Source organism: Xenopus tropicalis, chromosome 2 (assembly GCF_000004195.4).
Source record: "Xenopus tropicalis strain Nigerian chromosome 2, UCB_Xtro_10.0, whole genome shotgun sequence".
Taxonomy (NCBI): Eukaryota; Metazoa; Chordata; class Amphibia; order Anura; family Pipidae; genus Xenopus; species Xenopus tropicalis.
The window spans coordinates 44435812-44453086 of record NC_030678.2 but is presented as its reverse complement, the minus strand read 5'-3'; the positions used below and the strand labels follow the sequence as shown (position 1 = coordinate 44453086).

Here is a 17275-nt window from a genome sequence, read left to right as displayed (position 1 = left end):
TAATTTAGACTAATCCTGAACCCAAACCAAATCAGAACTGGCATAATCTGGTGTAAGAAAATTTTAACAATGGCATCAATTGTGAACAAAAAATGTAATGTTCACCTAGGATTTCTATGAATCAAAAGGTGCTGGGAGTCTGCTAAATCCCAAACCTAATAGGTTTGGCCTTTCTTGCAGCCAAGGCAGTAAAGAACTTGGAAAATCAAATCCACCAATAGTTATGCTTGGACCTTAGATCTTTAATATCATTCAAATCACAGGTTTAGTAAGCCTTTGGCATTAAAGATGTTCCTTTGGAACAGAAATCCACTGACCTTGCATTCTGGAAATCCCACACAAAGGGAATTTGAGTCAGGTATATGAAATTTCTATACAACTGGAACTATCTATAACTGGCATACAATAAATCCATATATAATGGGTGCTCATTGAATAAAAGAAGACCTACCTGATAGCAGTCACCTTTGAGATTGTCTAACACATCCCCACAGGTTTTGCGCATGTGTTTTCTACATCCATCGATCACCATCTGGTCTATGTTTGAGGAATGTTAAGGTGACACTGTCTCATGGTGTACACATTAACTAATACAGAAAAAACACGTAGGCCCAAAATTGTACAAAATACATCACGATTTACATTAAAAAAGCAAAGCATATCATATTTAAAATGTAAGTAGAGCCTCTAACTCAGCATTTTAGGGAGGGCACTAGTTGGCTGCTGAACATATAAATTCAGATTGCATGTAATATACTGTATGTATCTGTTGTCAGGTGTATGGTATAATGTGAAAACAATAATCGCTTGTTTGTGCAAGTGTGTACTCACAGAAACATAGATTAATTTCCAAAAAAGAGAAATAAAAATGTTTTACATTACCTTATTTTCTGCAGCTACAGAGCCATTGTACAGTAGCTGTTGTACTGAGGTGACTGATAAGAATTATAATAATAATAATTTGGATCAATGAAACCTATATTTTCATACACCCAAATCCTTCTGAACACAACAAATGGATCACTGATGGATACACTTGCTGAGATGTCTGAAAGCACAGTCATTTGTCTCTAATCACTGGTATGTACCTTATTTACCTTATTAATTAAATACAGTGTCAATTTCCATTGTTATAAATTGATAATGGAGTGTAGGGAAGGTACAAAGTGAATAATAAGGGACACAAACCATGTTTTCCCACACTGTAATGCACTTAGCACCCATACGCGCAGGTCTGCGCTCAAATGCACAGTGCAAAAGGCAGGCTGCAAGGTAATTCCCTGATACAAGTGCTCTGTAACGTGGATTATGAGGTGTGATTTTGCTCCCCTTTGATAACAGACACAGACAGCTATCGCTGCTCTATACTTTAACCAATTGTGTTATATTGTATTGACAGTATAACTTTATTTCATGTGTGGGATCCAGTGTATTGTGTCATAGGATATAAAGGGTTAAATTAATCTATGATTTGGATAGTAATCTTGCTACTACCCTTAGTGGCACTGGTGCCAATCTGTCTGCTGATTCTAAAGCCTTTCAATATGGCAGCTCCATCCACTGCTGTGAGTATGTCCTGTCCATACCTTGTTTGTTGCTTCACACATAGAACCCAGAATGGGGGTTAGAACAAATGGTTAAAATGGTATTCTATTTCAGATGGGAGGAAATACATGGGATAAGTTAGGGAGTATGTCCTGATAGTGGGTTGTTAGCAGAAAAAGCACTGGGGCCCATCTGGGACAGTGGCTCCTGATCCAAATTTTTGGAATTGGAAACCACCCTAAGAAAATGGAATGATCTTTCACTAATGAAGGGAGGCCCAGAGACCAACATCCCTCCCACTAAGGCCTTTTGGACCTTAGTTGTTATGGAACCATCACCCCCACTGGATCTGTGCAACCTAGAGGAACAATAATGCAACTCCAGTATACGAGCCAGTCTGTGTCTTGGCTACACATGGACTATCCGTGGGATGCTCTAGGTAAATCCTGCAAGTTTTTGGCACTCACTGTTATGAACTTATGTTTTAATATGGCACCAACATCTTGTGTTAATTGCCTCTAAATTCTCCTGCCTGAAATATATTGTGTTATGGTATGTGAGTCAAGAAGGCCTGTTACAGCAATGACCAAACAACTTTCTCCTCTCCCACCAGTTTGATAGACAGTAGCAAATACTGTATATCTTACACACTGCAAAAAGTGTTTTGTAGGTAACAGAGAAAAGGGTTGGCATTATGGCATTATACATTGATTTTTTGTGTGTCAAATCATTTATTTGTAGGGTGTAGGGTACAGATGGCAATGACCCTTGAAACCAGGTTTCGGACCTCAACAATATATTTAATAAAACAGGAAAAATAATTGGTAAACAAAAATCTTGAAGCCGCATACCCTCCCACCACTTTATCGTGCAATGTATGGATAAGGATATCTCTACCATGGTGACCATCTTTGGATTCAGTTTGACAAGCTCATAAAGTATGCCTCCATCACCTCCGCCCAGAATCAGCACTTCTTTCCCACAGTAGTCTTCTTTGCCACTGCCCATAATTGCTTGGGTGTATGCAAGGTCACTTTCTGCCAAGTCTGCAATGCGAAGGGAAAAACAGATGGTAGTTATTTAGGTTGTCAATGAGTATGTACTCTCTCTAAATAACAGAAGGGTAATTTTTAGAAGAGTGCCCCTTAGTGCTGATTCTAGAATTGATCAGCACAGGGGAAGCCCTTTCCTTAAGTACAGGGCTCTGATGTGGCCTGCTCCTGCAGGTGCTCCATGACTTGCATATCTGAATGATGCACAAGGAATGGGAGGGGGGATGCCTAGGTACCTCCCTCCCCTTATAAATACAGTAGTGCCAGTGCTGTATTCATGTGTTCCATTGCATTACAGAAAAAAGGAGCTGTGAAATTTCACCAATCTTCAAGCCCATGTAAACATAGATGTTAAATTAACTCTTTTTTTTCTGCAATGTGTAAAGTCACAAGCACTTGAATGCTTGAATGGATGCTAATCTGGCTTTTGCATTAGTTAACAAACCCTATTGCCCTTTTTTCCAGTGCCAATACAGTGTTTTCTTTATGTCATTTACGTTATATCATCTTTTAATAGGATTTACACAAAATATGAATTGAACATCTAGTGAGATACATTTTGCTTCTGTATGTTAAATCTAGGCAGCATTCCAGGGTTGTTCAGAAACAACTCCCAAAAACCCAGTTTAAGGTTGCTGGGGGGATCCTAGACTCTATAGTTTAACAAGAAATATAGGCTCTGCCTCCCATTTCAGAATTCCATAGTAGCTACTCAGTACCGCCGCTCCCTATACGCAGAGTACGCACTCTGTGTAGGGCACCAACTCCCAGGGGGGCACCCAGTACCGCCGCTCCCTAGGCAGAGTGCGCACTCCGCGCACCAACATACCAAGTCTTAGTCAGCAGCTCCTTCTCTCTTATGCGGCAGCGACAGGCTCTTTTATAAGGTTGCGCCCGTGCGTATGACGTCACACGTCAGCGACGAGGCGCAACCTTATAGAAGTGCCTGTTGCCGCGGCATAGGAGAGAAGGAGCTGCTGACGAAGACTTGGTATGTTGGGGGTACTTTCTATGGGGGCAACTGGGGGTACTGTGTGCGGGGGCTACTGTCTATGGGGGTACTGTTTATGGGGGCAATAGGGGGCACTGTTTATGGGGGCAATTGGGGCACTGTGTATGGGGGCACTTTCTATTGGGCTTGGGCACTTGTTTTATGGGGGCAATTGGAGCACTGTGTATGGGGGCACTTTCTATTGGGGCACTGTGTATGGGGGCACTTTCTATTGGGGGCACTGTTTATGGGGGCAATTGGGGCACTGTGTATGGGGGCACTGTATATGGGAGCAATTGGGGCACTGTGTATGGGGGCACTGTGTATCGGGGCACTTTCTATTGGGGGCACTGGTTATGGGGGAAATTGGGGCACTGTGTATGGGGGCACTTTCTATTGGGGGCACTGGTTATGGGGGCAATTGGGGCACTGTGTATGGGGGCACTTTCTATTGGGGGCACTGTTTATGGGGGCAATTGGGGCACTTTCTATTGGGGGCACTGTTTATGGGGGAAATTGGGGCACTGTGTATGGGGGCACTTCTATTGGGGGCACTTGGGGGCAGTGTTTATGGGGGCAATTGGGGCACTGTGTATGGGGGAACTTTCTATTGGGGGCACTTGGGGGCAGTGTTTATGGGGGCAATTGGGGCACTGTGTATGGGGGAACTTTCTATTGGGGGCACTGTGTGTGGGGGATACTGTCTATGGGGGGTACTGCCTATGGGACAATTGGGGGCACTTATGGGGCCAGTTGGGGCACTGTGTATGGGGGCACTTTCTATTGGGGGCACTGTGTGTGGGGGCTACTGTCTATGGGGGGCACTGTTTATGGGGGCACTTTCTATTGGGGGCACTTCTGTAATATTTGGGGGAGGTGGCACAAAAGTAAATTTCTGCTTAGGGCACCCATTTGGCCAGCAGCGGCCCTGTAGCTACTGTTTCTATCTAGGGATCGGGGGCAGTTTCTTATGATTGCCCACTTGTTGATGGAGAATAAGGGTTACTGACAATGGAGCAAAAGCCTTTGTTTCCAGCCCAGCCCGGGGAATATCACAGAGCGCTAATAGGGAACAAAATAATTTTGCATGATAATTACTGTGCTGTACTTACTAACATCCCCATTGAGGATAAGAATATTTCCAAACTGCTTTGAGTGCATTATTTTTATATTCTGATAAGGCGATTCTTTACTGTAAACAATTTCATCTATGTCGTACTCAACCAGGCGTCCATCAGCTGTGGGCCAGTATCTGTCTACCGAGGCACCCCGAACAATAGCTGGTAATCTGCAACAGAAAAAAAGAAAAACACATAGGCAAAGGAAATTATGGTATAAAGAGAAAAGTATTATACGCATTTTTATCAGCGTAGGTTTATTTTGTCTCGTTATCATGTTTATGAATTTACAAGTTTCAAGGCATAAATACCAATACTTAACAGTTTATATAAAAAGGTAAAAAGGACTCTGCTTGCTACATGTTGCTGTAAAGTTATTAGACACAAACCTCAGATGAGAGGACTAAGGTGATCAGAACCCCAAGTTCCACTGTCCTTAACATGCTAGAAATTATGAAGTAGAATGCCTTTTATTAGATCACATAACCCTATGGCAAATGGAACACCAGCCAATTCTCCAAAACTTAACAGTCAGTTAATAAGAGGTAGCAATCTGGATCACATTACTTTATAGTCAGCGGAAAGCAGTGCAAGTGTAATTATAAGGTTTGCCTTTCCAGATGAAGTTCTCTTACACTTATAGGATCTTTTTAAACATCTTGCCACTTTATAAATAAAACAAATACAGAAATGGTAAATGCTATAATAACTTTGCTGTAATGTATCACTATGGCAGGCCGGGTCAACCCTAACTCCAATTCTATGTTTGTGAAGATATCAGTCCCAAAACAGTCACAGCAACTCTTTTTCACATATGGCACACAAGAAGTTTCTACAGCTATTTTAGGTGAACTGCTGGTTTACACTCTGTTCTCTACTTGGCATTACTTATGTCAGGCAGTTGCAGGAGATCTCGAGAATGCTCGCTTTGGCATGGGATGCCTTATCCCCTACTGAAGTGGTTAGAGACATAGCAAAAACACAGAAATCTGTACAGTTCCTGTGTTTTTTTTCTTCAGGTAGCTATTCCAAGCAAATTCAATAGAACAGCTCTAAACGGTACAATTTTCACCATTAGGGGGCGCCAGAGGTCAAGAAATCCACATATAATAATCATTATACAGAGCTTGGACATTCACACCCTACTAGCCTAACAGAAATGCATGCGCCTTGACAATTTCCAACAATTTTGTTAGACAATAAATAAAATGTAAACTGAATTTTAAGGGCGATCTTAAAGGAACAGTTCAGTGTAAAAATGAAACTGGGTAAAATTGATAGACTGCGCAAAATATAAAAAAATTCTAATATTTAGTCAAAAATGTAATCTATAAAGGCTGGATGTCTAACAAAATAGCCAGAACACTACTTCCTGCTTTCAGCTCTCTTAGTTAGTCAGTGACTTTAGGGGGGGCACATGGGACATAACTATGCAGTTTAACAGCATGCAGGTCAGATTCAAAAGCAAACTAACTGAACAGTTATGTCCCATATGCCACCTCCCCTCAAGTCACTGATTGGTTACTGATTGCTAACAGCTTAGAGAGCTGTAAAGGGGGAAGTAGTGTTCTAGCTATTATGTTATATCGATCTAAGTGGATATATAAGAAAGTCTGATGAAGGTGCCATTCCATAATAAGTATTTAATCAGGAAATAGGGAACTTACCTCTTCACCTGCCTGATACTATTGTGCAGTATTTCTTGCATCTTTTCTTCTATCTTGCTTAATATCTGCATGGAAAAATAAAAGTACTCCTCCATAACCACACCCTGGTAAACAGTATGGGTCAAATGTACTAAAAAGGGTAAATCTTTAGGGTTAACATTTGAATAAAAATGAAATTTTTACCCAATTTATTTGTTTTTCATGTTAAGAAATGTCAAATTTAGGTTGACTTTTTTTCACTCACCACCACAACATATGTGTGTTTTTTTTACATTTGTCTCAGAGGTGGCAAAAATATTTACTCTGTAATCCAAAAAGCCTGGACACTGGAGTTTTCCAGATTAGGGATTTTACCAGTGAGTGCCATACCAACAAGATTTGCTTTGCCATAAGCATAGTAGATGGCATTGCCATATTAGAGAGCTTTCTCAACTGCATTTACCTAATACTTAGTTATATTTCTAAATAAATGAGAACTAAAGGAAAACTAAAGTCACTTATAACCCCTGATAAAGAATAAATTCTGTGTAGGCAGATTTCCTATGCCCCCCACCACCAACATTTAGTGGTCCATGAAGGATGCAATTCATGTTACCCTTCATTCCGGTATCAATGGCGTTAAAGCTCTAAAGGTCATAGTCTTATGACCTATGTACTGTGTTAATGTTTAGAGCCCAGCTGCAGGCACTGCCCCCCTGACTTGGATGGATCCAAGATGGGGGACTCCTGTGACAACTGGACTGGATCATTACAACTATAGGGATGCTAAATCTCTGGTGATATCTGGTGCAATAAGTTCAGTATATAAAATATGGCATTTCAATCTATATTCATTTTTAGGGCTTAGTTTTTCTTTAAAAGGTCCTGGGATGTGGCTAAATCACAAAGCAAATTGTGGGGTCAGTGAATCCCTGTGTGACTGCAACTCTCTGTAGAGAACACAGCAAAACAAGCAAGAGTTACCATCCAGAATTCCTTTAAACTGCATGTTATATAGGTTTGACATATGGTTACTGGCTTTTGGATGTTGGTTTGCAACAGATGCTAAAATGCACAACATGTATGGTTGCCACCTGTGCAGCTTTCACCAGACAGTCCGCTTTTCAAAAGAGAAATCTTTAGGACCCTGAATAGAATGAAGCAGCAGTCAGCCAATAACTGATCACTATGTCATAGTCCCACCCACTAAACATCACCACCCCTCCCCTGAAGATACCTACTCTGTACCCAACCTCATTAACTCAGCCCCATGCCCAGACTTCACCACTATAAAAGGTAGCAACCCAAACAATAAGCCCATACTGCTGCCCGAGCAAACAAAAAGCCTTTAAAGGAAAGATTTCACACTTGCATTCTACCAGCTCATAAATTAATTATACATGGCATCCTGCTAAGACAAAGGCCAGTATCAACCAGCGGATTGAAGCCCTGATTGGCACCAAGGCCTCATGCACATTAATAGCACATCATCTTTCTGCAAGCCATAACGGCAAGGTTAGAGACAGCAGCATCCTCACTGTAGCTAGAAAAGCAAAGCAAGTAAATAATGCATTATCCATTCCTTAGGGCTCTGGCACACGGGGGAGATTAGTTGCCCGCGATAAAACTCCCTGTTCGCGGGCGACTAATCTCCCCGAGTTGCCTACCCCTGCCATCCCACCGGCGAACATGTAAGTCGCCGGCGGGATGGCAGACGCGGCGGCGCGATTTCGCGCAAACCGCCGATAAAGACTCGCGAGTCTTTTTCGGCGATTCCCTGAAATTGCCCCGCCGCGTCTGCCATCCTGCCGGCGACTTACATGTTCGCCTAATTAAAGAAAACAGAATTCTAAGCAACTTTGCAATATACATTCACTACATATCTGTAATGGTTTTTTAGTTATTTGTATATAACTGCTATTAAAAGTGGTGTCTGCCTGTCCTCTCTATTCTCTGCCCTGACGGCTCTGGCGTTGAAACAATGTAACACAAGGCAGCAGATTTTACAGACCTGACTTGCTGGTGGAGCCTGGCACTTGCAACATTGTTTAAACAGTAACAACCAGTTCAGCAAATGCTGCTTTCTATAGCAATTACATTTACTAATAACTTTTAAAACACTAATCATTTTTAATAAACTGATATTGGAAAGTTGCTTAGAATTGTGTTTTCTTTTATTGGGCAAAAAATTATTTTTGGGGTTGACATGTCCTTTAAGTATGGCAGAACCTAAAATATCAGCATGCTTTATTTAATATTTCTCTATAGTGGACACATTTTGCACTTTCAATGCCATCAATGTGCCAGATTAAAATTCCCACGAATAAAGATGAAAATATGGCAGCAGCAGGTCTAAGGACACTATACATACCTTATGGACAGATGCCTTCTCCTCTGGCTCATCGCGACACTGCACATCTATCAGCACTAAGCCATGAGGGTAGATTCGTACAGTTGCAAAGCTGCACAACAGAAAAGTCATGTTTGTATGATTTGTTAGCCAATACAGCAATAATTACACATGAAGGTACAAAGCACGTTACATAGCAGATAACAGATAAGCTGTATAAATTACAACAATTTTAGTTCTTAAACTGGTCGAACACAGGCTTCCAGACCAACGAATCAGCTTATAGGTCAGTGCCCCCCTCCCCACAAGCTGTCTGACAGATGTCTGCCCAAATATCAGCCAGATATTTGTTGGACAAGATTATAAATCCCATCAGCCGAGGAGCACATATGCATGTTGATGTGGCCATAGCCACTGGCTGAAGACAGCTTTTCAATATAAATTACTGTTGTTACTAGTCCTTTAGAATTATTTTTAATAGAAACAGCATTCCTGTATATCAGAGCTCAGTATCAATAAAATGCATGTCTTTGTTTTTTGGGTTTTTTTTGCAGTAGCAATTATAATTCTTTACATCAGACAAATCTCAGATAATGTTGTATGACAATTCTGGCTGGCATCTTTGTCTCTATTAGTAATTCAATTCCCATTCAGCCTTGCACATGAAAACTACTGCCTAGGATATGGTGTCTGAGGCAAAGGATATCAATGATTGGGCTATATTTTTTTTAATTATTATTGTCTTTTGGGGTTTTTTGCTGCACTTTATATTTAAGTTTTCTGAACACGAAGCAGAATTTGAAGAAATTGTATGATATGACACTTAACCTTGTTTATAACACATTATTAAGCTGTGATGGGTAAAATATAAAAACAAATTTTGCCTACTACTCTACTACTATGAAAGAGTCGTAGTGAATTTTATAACCGTTGGAAGACTGGAGATTTTAATCAGAGACTAGTCTCTGCTTCATTTATGAGCTCCTTAACCCAACTTATTTTCCAGGTACAACCTACTCATGATGTGAGCCAGTGACAGTTTTCCCTTCCTCTAAATGGCTGATTCGGGTCGACTCACTAGTGTCCGAAGTGGTTGTCAAACAGGCAAAACTTTAGGTCAGGAGCCAAAGTACAAAAAACATAGAGGGTTATGTAATAAAAGACACTAAGTTTGCCCAGGAGCAGTTGCCCATAGGAACCAATCAAGCATTTACTAGTCACTGGTGCTTTATACGTTGTACTATTTTAGTTGTTTTTTTTAATTCCACAATATACCCTGCCTCACATTTACAAAATGAGACCCACAATGTTAAAAAGATTAAAAATAAATTCATTTTTTAAAATTATTATGAACTATGTCACGATGCACAAAAATACTTTTTAGGCAAAATACACTTTTGCATTCTAGGATATAAATAAACCCTGTAATTTTGTGGATTAATGTTGGTTACCTGTACTTAAAATAATGATGCACAAAAAATATTGTAACCTTTGTCTGTGATTTGTAAAGGAAAATGTTGCTTTTGACGCTCCATGTATAAAGTGACTTCTCCCATCTAAACAATACTAGTAATATTGTGTTCTCTACAATGCTATTTACAAAGGAACAGGAACAATCTAACAATGGCTAAACTTAATCCAAATGACCCAGACATCACGTTACTGTGATATAAAAGTGAATGTAAACAGAGAGATATCCGTTAGGGAATGTACGTTGCAAGAGTTTGGATCATGTTTTGTGCAGGGCTACATGCCAGGATAAAGGTCAAATCTATAACGTGCAGATACCAGTCTGATAATTTATGGCAATGTTCCAGATTCCACTATATCGGACATTTAATGGCCTTTGCAACTACTCAAAAGGCAACCGTTGTTTTTTTGCTGGTACTGTATCTATTTTACTGCTGAGAAATCTGGAGGGTAATACCAATGAATGAACCGATAGCCTTAAAGTGCCCATACACAGGCAGATTTAAGCTTCAGACCGATTTGTCAGCTTATCTGCCTGTGTATTGGGACCTCTTACAGGTTTCCCTGTCCGATATCTAGCCAAATATTGCAGATTTGATTTTCCTGATGGATCAAGCATCAAATTTGCTCATTGATGTGATCCTCACTCTGACTCTCATCAGGGATCGCCATCCTTGTTTGCTCATGAGCCACACTCGGCTGTAAATAGTGTTGGTTAGCCACAAAAGGATGAAAAAAGTTCTTTGGGGATGCCAAATAAGGACTGTGATTGGCTATTTGGTAGCCCCATGTGGACTGCTGGCCTGCTGGAGGCTCTGTTTGGAGTAAAGCTGTGTCTTTGGGAGAAACATCAAAGGTCACTGTGAGCAACATCAAAAGGAGTGGCAAGCAACATATTGCTCATAAGCCACTGGTTGGGGATCACTGCCCTACATTATAATACAATCATTTAGCCCTAGGGCCAAGTTGGGCATATCAGAGGAAAGATTCGCTAATAGGGTGACCTCGCCAAACAAGCAAATCTTACTGTGTATGACAACCTTTAGTCACTTCCTTTATACTGATAGAAGATTAAAATCCAAATTTTTACGTAAAACATGAATTGATGTACATATATTCTGAGTAGTTCTCAGCTGTTTTAGGCAGTTTTAGATTGCTAATAGCAGGCTTTCAGCTCAGATCCTCCTATACAGTCAGTAAACCCTAGGTTTGCTGACTCCTTGACTTGGAATTAGCAGTCTACAGTAGTCAATAAAAACAAAAGATTTATTAGATGCAATTCCTTACTTTTTTCCACCAGGCCTGCACTATTCTTCTGTAAGAAATGAAAGGCAGATTCATTTTCCACTGAGCATCACACTATTATTGTCTGTTGTGGCTGTCCCAGAGCATGCACATGTGCAGTATAGAATTTTTTTTTCTATTTTGTTATGCTGCACATAAGTCGTTTTGCAGTAGTAATATACTGCACATGCGCATGGTTTAGAAAAGTTAAAGACACAGCCAGGAGATGACCACCGCTTAAAAAGTAAGCAATTGTGTTTGTATCGTATTTATGGAGGAGGGGTTCTTAAAGGAACAGTAACACCAAAAAATTAAATAGCTTTAAAGTAATAAAAATATAATGCACTGTTGCCCTGCACTGGTAAAACTGGTGTGTTTGCTACAGTAACACTACTATAATTTATATAATAAGCTGCTCTGTAGCCACGGGGGCAGCCATTCAAGCTGGAAAAAAGCAGAAAAGGCACAGGTTACATAGCAGATAACAGACAAGTTCTGTAGAATACAATAGTGTTTTATCTGTTATCTGCTATGTGCCTGTGCCTTTTCTCCTTTGAATGGCTGCCTCCATGGCTACATAGCAGCTTATTTATATAAATTATAGTAGACTTTCTGAAGTAAACACACAACTTTTACCAGTGCAGGGCAGCAGCACATTATATTTTAGTTACTTTTATATACCTTTATTTTTTTTGTGTTACTGTTCCTTTAAGAAATTGGCAGCCCCAGTGAATACCGCTCCTTGTGTCCTGCAATAAAAACAACGAAGGTCCAAAGAAGAGCCACTAAGCTGATAAAGAGTATTGAAAGTCTCTGTTATGAAGAGAATAATTTGGCAGAATCCTAACTTGAATCTTGGTTTTAGGGCAAGCATAATGCCTATGGATGATACTCATGGTGCCCAACTAGGTGTATAATGTGTAGGGCCACACTTTGCCCAGGTACATGTTTCCATTCTACAGCAATTTATACACTCCCATTTCACAAGAATGAAATAATAGCATCACTTAATGCCCTAGCATACTGCATCCATTTCCCCTCATTTAAGCACAATTTGGATGACAATGTGCAAAATAATCACATTCTTTGCAATCCTGACATGGTGCCAACGAGAGGTTTAGTTAATGCAGACCAACTCTAATAAAATCACAGGATATAATTCTGGAGCCCGAGGCATGATTAAATAAACAGAAAAGCCTAACGAAGATTTCTCTTACAAGGTCAGAAAAATCATATGACAGCAGCTGACTCCTATGCTCTGCTGAAGGTTAGAGTTTATTCAAATACTGGGCATTCTCCCTTCTACCACACATTCTATGTATATATATACTGTACACACACACACAAATGTGTTGATGAGTTTGGAAAACAAACATTTCAACTGTCACTAAGTGAATCTTTCTCACAAGAGTGGAATGCAGACATGTGAAAGCCTGACAATGATTATTCTGTCATGGGCTGCCCCTCGGCAGTTCTCTTCGGGGGTTACTGACATGTTGGTTTTATTCCAATAAAAATCACAAGTTATAGTTAAACCTAAATGCACCCAATGCAGAAGCTCTGCAAAGGCCAATACCTGGTAACACAACTATTCAATAGCCATATTTCTCCCAATGGACTAGAAATTACATTTCATTTCGTTGGTGTCAATGGTAACGACTGACTTACGGATCAGGACACGGCCCATTTACTATAACAGCACTGCAAGGCAAGTGCTATATAGTGGCACCAATCAACAATGCAGAGTTTTACTCAGAATTCCAGCAAATTTGTGGTCTTGCAAAACTGTGCCTTAAATTCATTGTGAATACTTGAACTAAACTTACAATAACTGCATTGCATGATCACAGTATCACTGAAAGACTGACTAGTAAATGGGGTGGGAGTGTGTTTAGTTTAGCACTTATTAGAGGCAGGGCATTTTGACCGACCCCCCCATGTCCCACAGCCCTTACAGTTTTCACATATCTTTTAATGTGGGTGGAGTAAGCTACAATTAACAATGAGATATTAGATCAGATTAATCAGACGATCCCTCTGACTGAGGGTCCTGCCAGCATTTTTATATCTGTGATCCCTCCCACCAACTACCAAACCCAAAGTTTGGGTTTAAATAATTATGCAGGCTGAGAGGTGTTCCCAAACTTTTTCATATGACTGTATATACAGGCATGGGACCAATTATCCAGAAACCCATTATCTAGAAAGTTCTTAATTACTGGAAAGCTGTCTTCCATACCAACCAAATGGTTTTCATTTTCTTTGTAATAATAAAACAGTACCTTGTACTTGACTTCAGCATAGATATAATTATTCCATATTGAAGGTAACAAAATCCTATTGGCTTTATTTAATGTTTAAATGAATTTTAGTAGACTCAAGGTATGGAGAAAGACCCTTTATCTGGAAAACCCCAGGTCCCAAGCATTCTGGATAACAGGTCCCATATATGTACTTGCAATTGGAACATAACAAAATCTATCTACTTCCCTCTATTTATAACTAAGCTTTAGGACAGCCACAGTTCACATAACAGAAATAAACTAAACTATGCATACTAATACTTTAGATAGCATTTAAATATTATTTATTCAAATTCCAAAAATATCATACCATGTTTTCTTACTGCTAGGACGGAATTCAAGCTGCTGCCTAGCCCTGTCCTTGTCTAAGATCCAACCAAAACAGCTGCCTACTCTGCATGTCACAGAAAATACTGCCAGTTATACGAGTTTAATGTAAGCAGTACTCAGTCAGGTACTTTATTCATGTACAGTGAGATCCAAAAAGGACCTGGCAGGAGGCATAAGAGAGACATATGCATGAATGTTTCCCAAAACCACAATAGGTAGTTTCCATCAAAACAATTTGCTTGAGCTTCCACCATCTGCATCTGATGAATCAATACAAATGGAAATTTGTATCCATATGGCGAATTGCATGCGGGTAGCATTCCATGTTACTAAACGTACTCCTGCAATTGCACTGGAATTATGGGTAATAATTATGTACTCAATGTAAAGTGAGATTCATGGGCTATAACATTACTGAAATTAGGATACTGGTTGTATGCCAGAGGTACAATTAAAACAACAAACAACTGATTTCCCGTTTGATATAGTAAAATTTAATTAAATAGTCAATAGTAATTAAAACAAGATAGGTAAGTAATTCTATCCTAAATCTTGGGTCCTAAGGCAGAATCCTAGGTAGGTTAAGAAACCGTGCTTTACAATGTCAGCACAGCTTATATAGAACTAACAGATTAAAGGACATGTAAACCCCCCCCCTACAAAAATATTGAATCAGTGAACAGTCTCTTTGAAATCTTGAAATACCTGCCATTCCTGTTGTTCAAAGGTTAATAGTAAGGCTACAGCATCCCCTTAATCACTTGGGATTCCTTCTCCTCCTCTAACCCACTTGGCCCCTCCCTCAGGAAGTTACTTTGGCTTTTGGCTCCTGGGCATGCTCAGTTCTTCTCAAATCAGGTTACCAAACACACTCTCCAGTCTAGCAGCCAATGAAGAGATGGCAATACTGGTTTTCATAGAAACTCTGCTCTAGCTGTGCACTCTGCTGGAGAAACATGTTTCTTCTCCTAACCTCCTCCCATGAGCTCAGTTTACCCTTTACAATGCACAATCCAAGCAGAACTTTTTTTTATCAAAGTAAGTTCTGCCTGTGTAAGCCTGCATTATTCATCGCATTAACTTTACAGCACATGTGTGCTGTTTGCAGATGTAAATGTTACTTAAGATGTCTGAGAAGGAAAATGGCTGCCAGGTGAAAGCTGCAATTTGTTTTAGGAGAATGTAATGATGCTGGTGAATAAAGTGAATGCATGCAGTACATATGGTGAGGTTTGGGTGGGGGAAATGTGCCCAACTTATATACATGGTAAGAAAACCAGAGTAGGGTTTATATGTCCTTTAAATGGATTGGTGGATAGGTCTTGCTGCCCAGGCTTCAAGCTGAGCCTGATGACACTTTACACCAGGGACCCCAAACTTTTATACCTGTGTGCTACATTCAAATGGAAAAAGAGTTGGGGAGCCACACAAACATGAAAAAAGTTCCAGGGATGCCAAATAAGAGCTATAATTGGCTATTTGGTAGTTCCTATGTGGACTGGCAGCCTACAGAAGGCTCTGTTTGACAGTACACATGGTTTTATGCAACCAAAACTTGCCTCCCAGCCAGGGAATTCAAAAATAAGCACCTGCTTTGAGGCCCCTGGGAGCAGCATCCAAGGGGTTGGGGAGCAACATGTCGCTCACGAGCTACTGGTTGGGGACCACTCTAACACTACAGCCTACTTAACATTCTCTTTCCACTTATTTCAATTGCAGGGGGTGTTGGTAATTTGCCAATATAAGTTATCAGCGAACTGCAGCCTTGTCCAATAATAATCAGCACAACTCTTCAGGAACACCGACACAGCTTGGATTCTATGTCTCTACAGATCCTCTTATCCCCAGTATTTTTTAGCAAGTCATACTGCTATGACATACGGGCTATAGTATCTTTAATTATTGCCTCTCAAACATTTGTAGAGACTTCAGTGTCATGAAACACATTCCCTGTGGGTATATGCTATGCAGCATTACTCATTGTCCTCTAAAGCCTCATAAATAATTGATAGCCCATTTCCTGTTCGTATAGTTTCAGTTTAGCCTTCATGGGTCAGCAAAATGTTTGTTATTCACTGCAACGTGACATCATCAAGAATTCCCTGTTGTATCCATTCAATAAAACTATTAAATACTGCAATGTTAACTGGTACAAGAAACATATTGAACAAATTCCAGCCCCTATGCCACTGTGTAAGAATGCCTTTCTTAAAGAGAGAGCTCATCAAAACAAAGCACTGGATGAGTCTATCATTTACAGTTGCCGGGTTTGGTACGGACAGGACAGGTGTATAACAGGACTAGAGGGTTGAATGTATACTTCTGCTAAATGTGCATATAACGCAATATAACATAACAAGTAAAAAAGTTTGGGGATCCCTGTGCTAGACAATGCAATGCAGTTAATGTGCCTAGACTGTTGATTCATCCTTTACCCAGGCTTGCTTACCTCCCTTTCTTTCCTGTGTATGTAGCCAGGTACCCATGATCTTCCCAAGCATGGACTGTTTCTGTCATTCCCTGTTCTTGAAATATAGGCTGTAGATCTTTAATAATGGTATTCCCATCAGCTACAAAGAGAAAATGGAAAGAAGTAAATACATTTACATATGATTCATTTAACACTACAATGAAGCATCTACATGTTTATTAAAGTAAGATAAAAAAAATCTTATAATAAAGACAAGTATGTCATTTATAAATAAGGGTTTCTTTTAAAATAAATATAGTAATCTCTTTTTTAATAACTGATTATTTTTATAAGTTGGTCTAACACAGGACGATAAAGGCTGCCAACTTGGTCACATATACCTATTGAATGAGGGCAGCATTGAAGTGTTGACGCGGTCCAAATCTAATGTCCCTCCAAAGGCCCCAGAAAAAGGGCTACCCAATTGGGCCCAGATCCATATTGGCAGTATATGGCCAGCTTTATTAGGGCACCCTTCTAGACTACTGTGTATATATACAAATACATTTCTTACAAATGTCCTACAATATCAGATGCATGAATGAGGTCTTGGCAACTTTTCTAAGAAATACATATTTACATATTTTTTGAGATGGCAACAAACTGTGTTCTAGAGATAAATATAATCATACTAAATATTTTGCATGTTGAAGGTCCCTCTTACAATGGTAAATAAACTCAAACTATCCTAAAACTAGAGACCATGTAGAGAAATT

The 17275-nt window shown here is 39.9% G+C and overlaps 1 protein-coding gene across 1 annotated transcript in view; it reads right to left on the bottom strand.

Moving 5' to 3' along the window:
* sms (spermine synthase) overlaps nt 1–17275 on the bottom strand; it is a 58026-nt gene that overhangs the window by 23802 nt on the left and 16949 nt on the right. Inside the window, 6 exon segments of the mRNA NM_001258422.1 lie at nt 452–541; nt 2437–2591; nt 4701–4876; nt 6374–6438; nt 8724–8814; nt 16539–16659. Of these exon segments, the coding sequence (NP_001245351.1) occupies nt 452–541; nt 2437–2591; nt 4701–4876; nt 6374–6438; nt 8724–8814; nt 16539–16659 (698 nt within the window).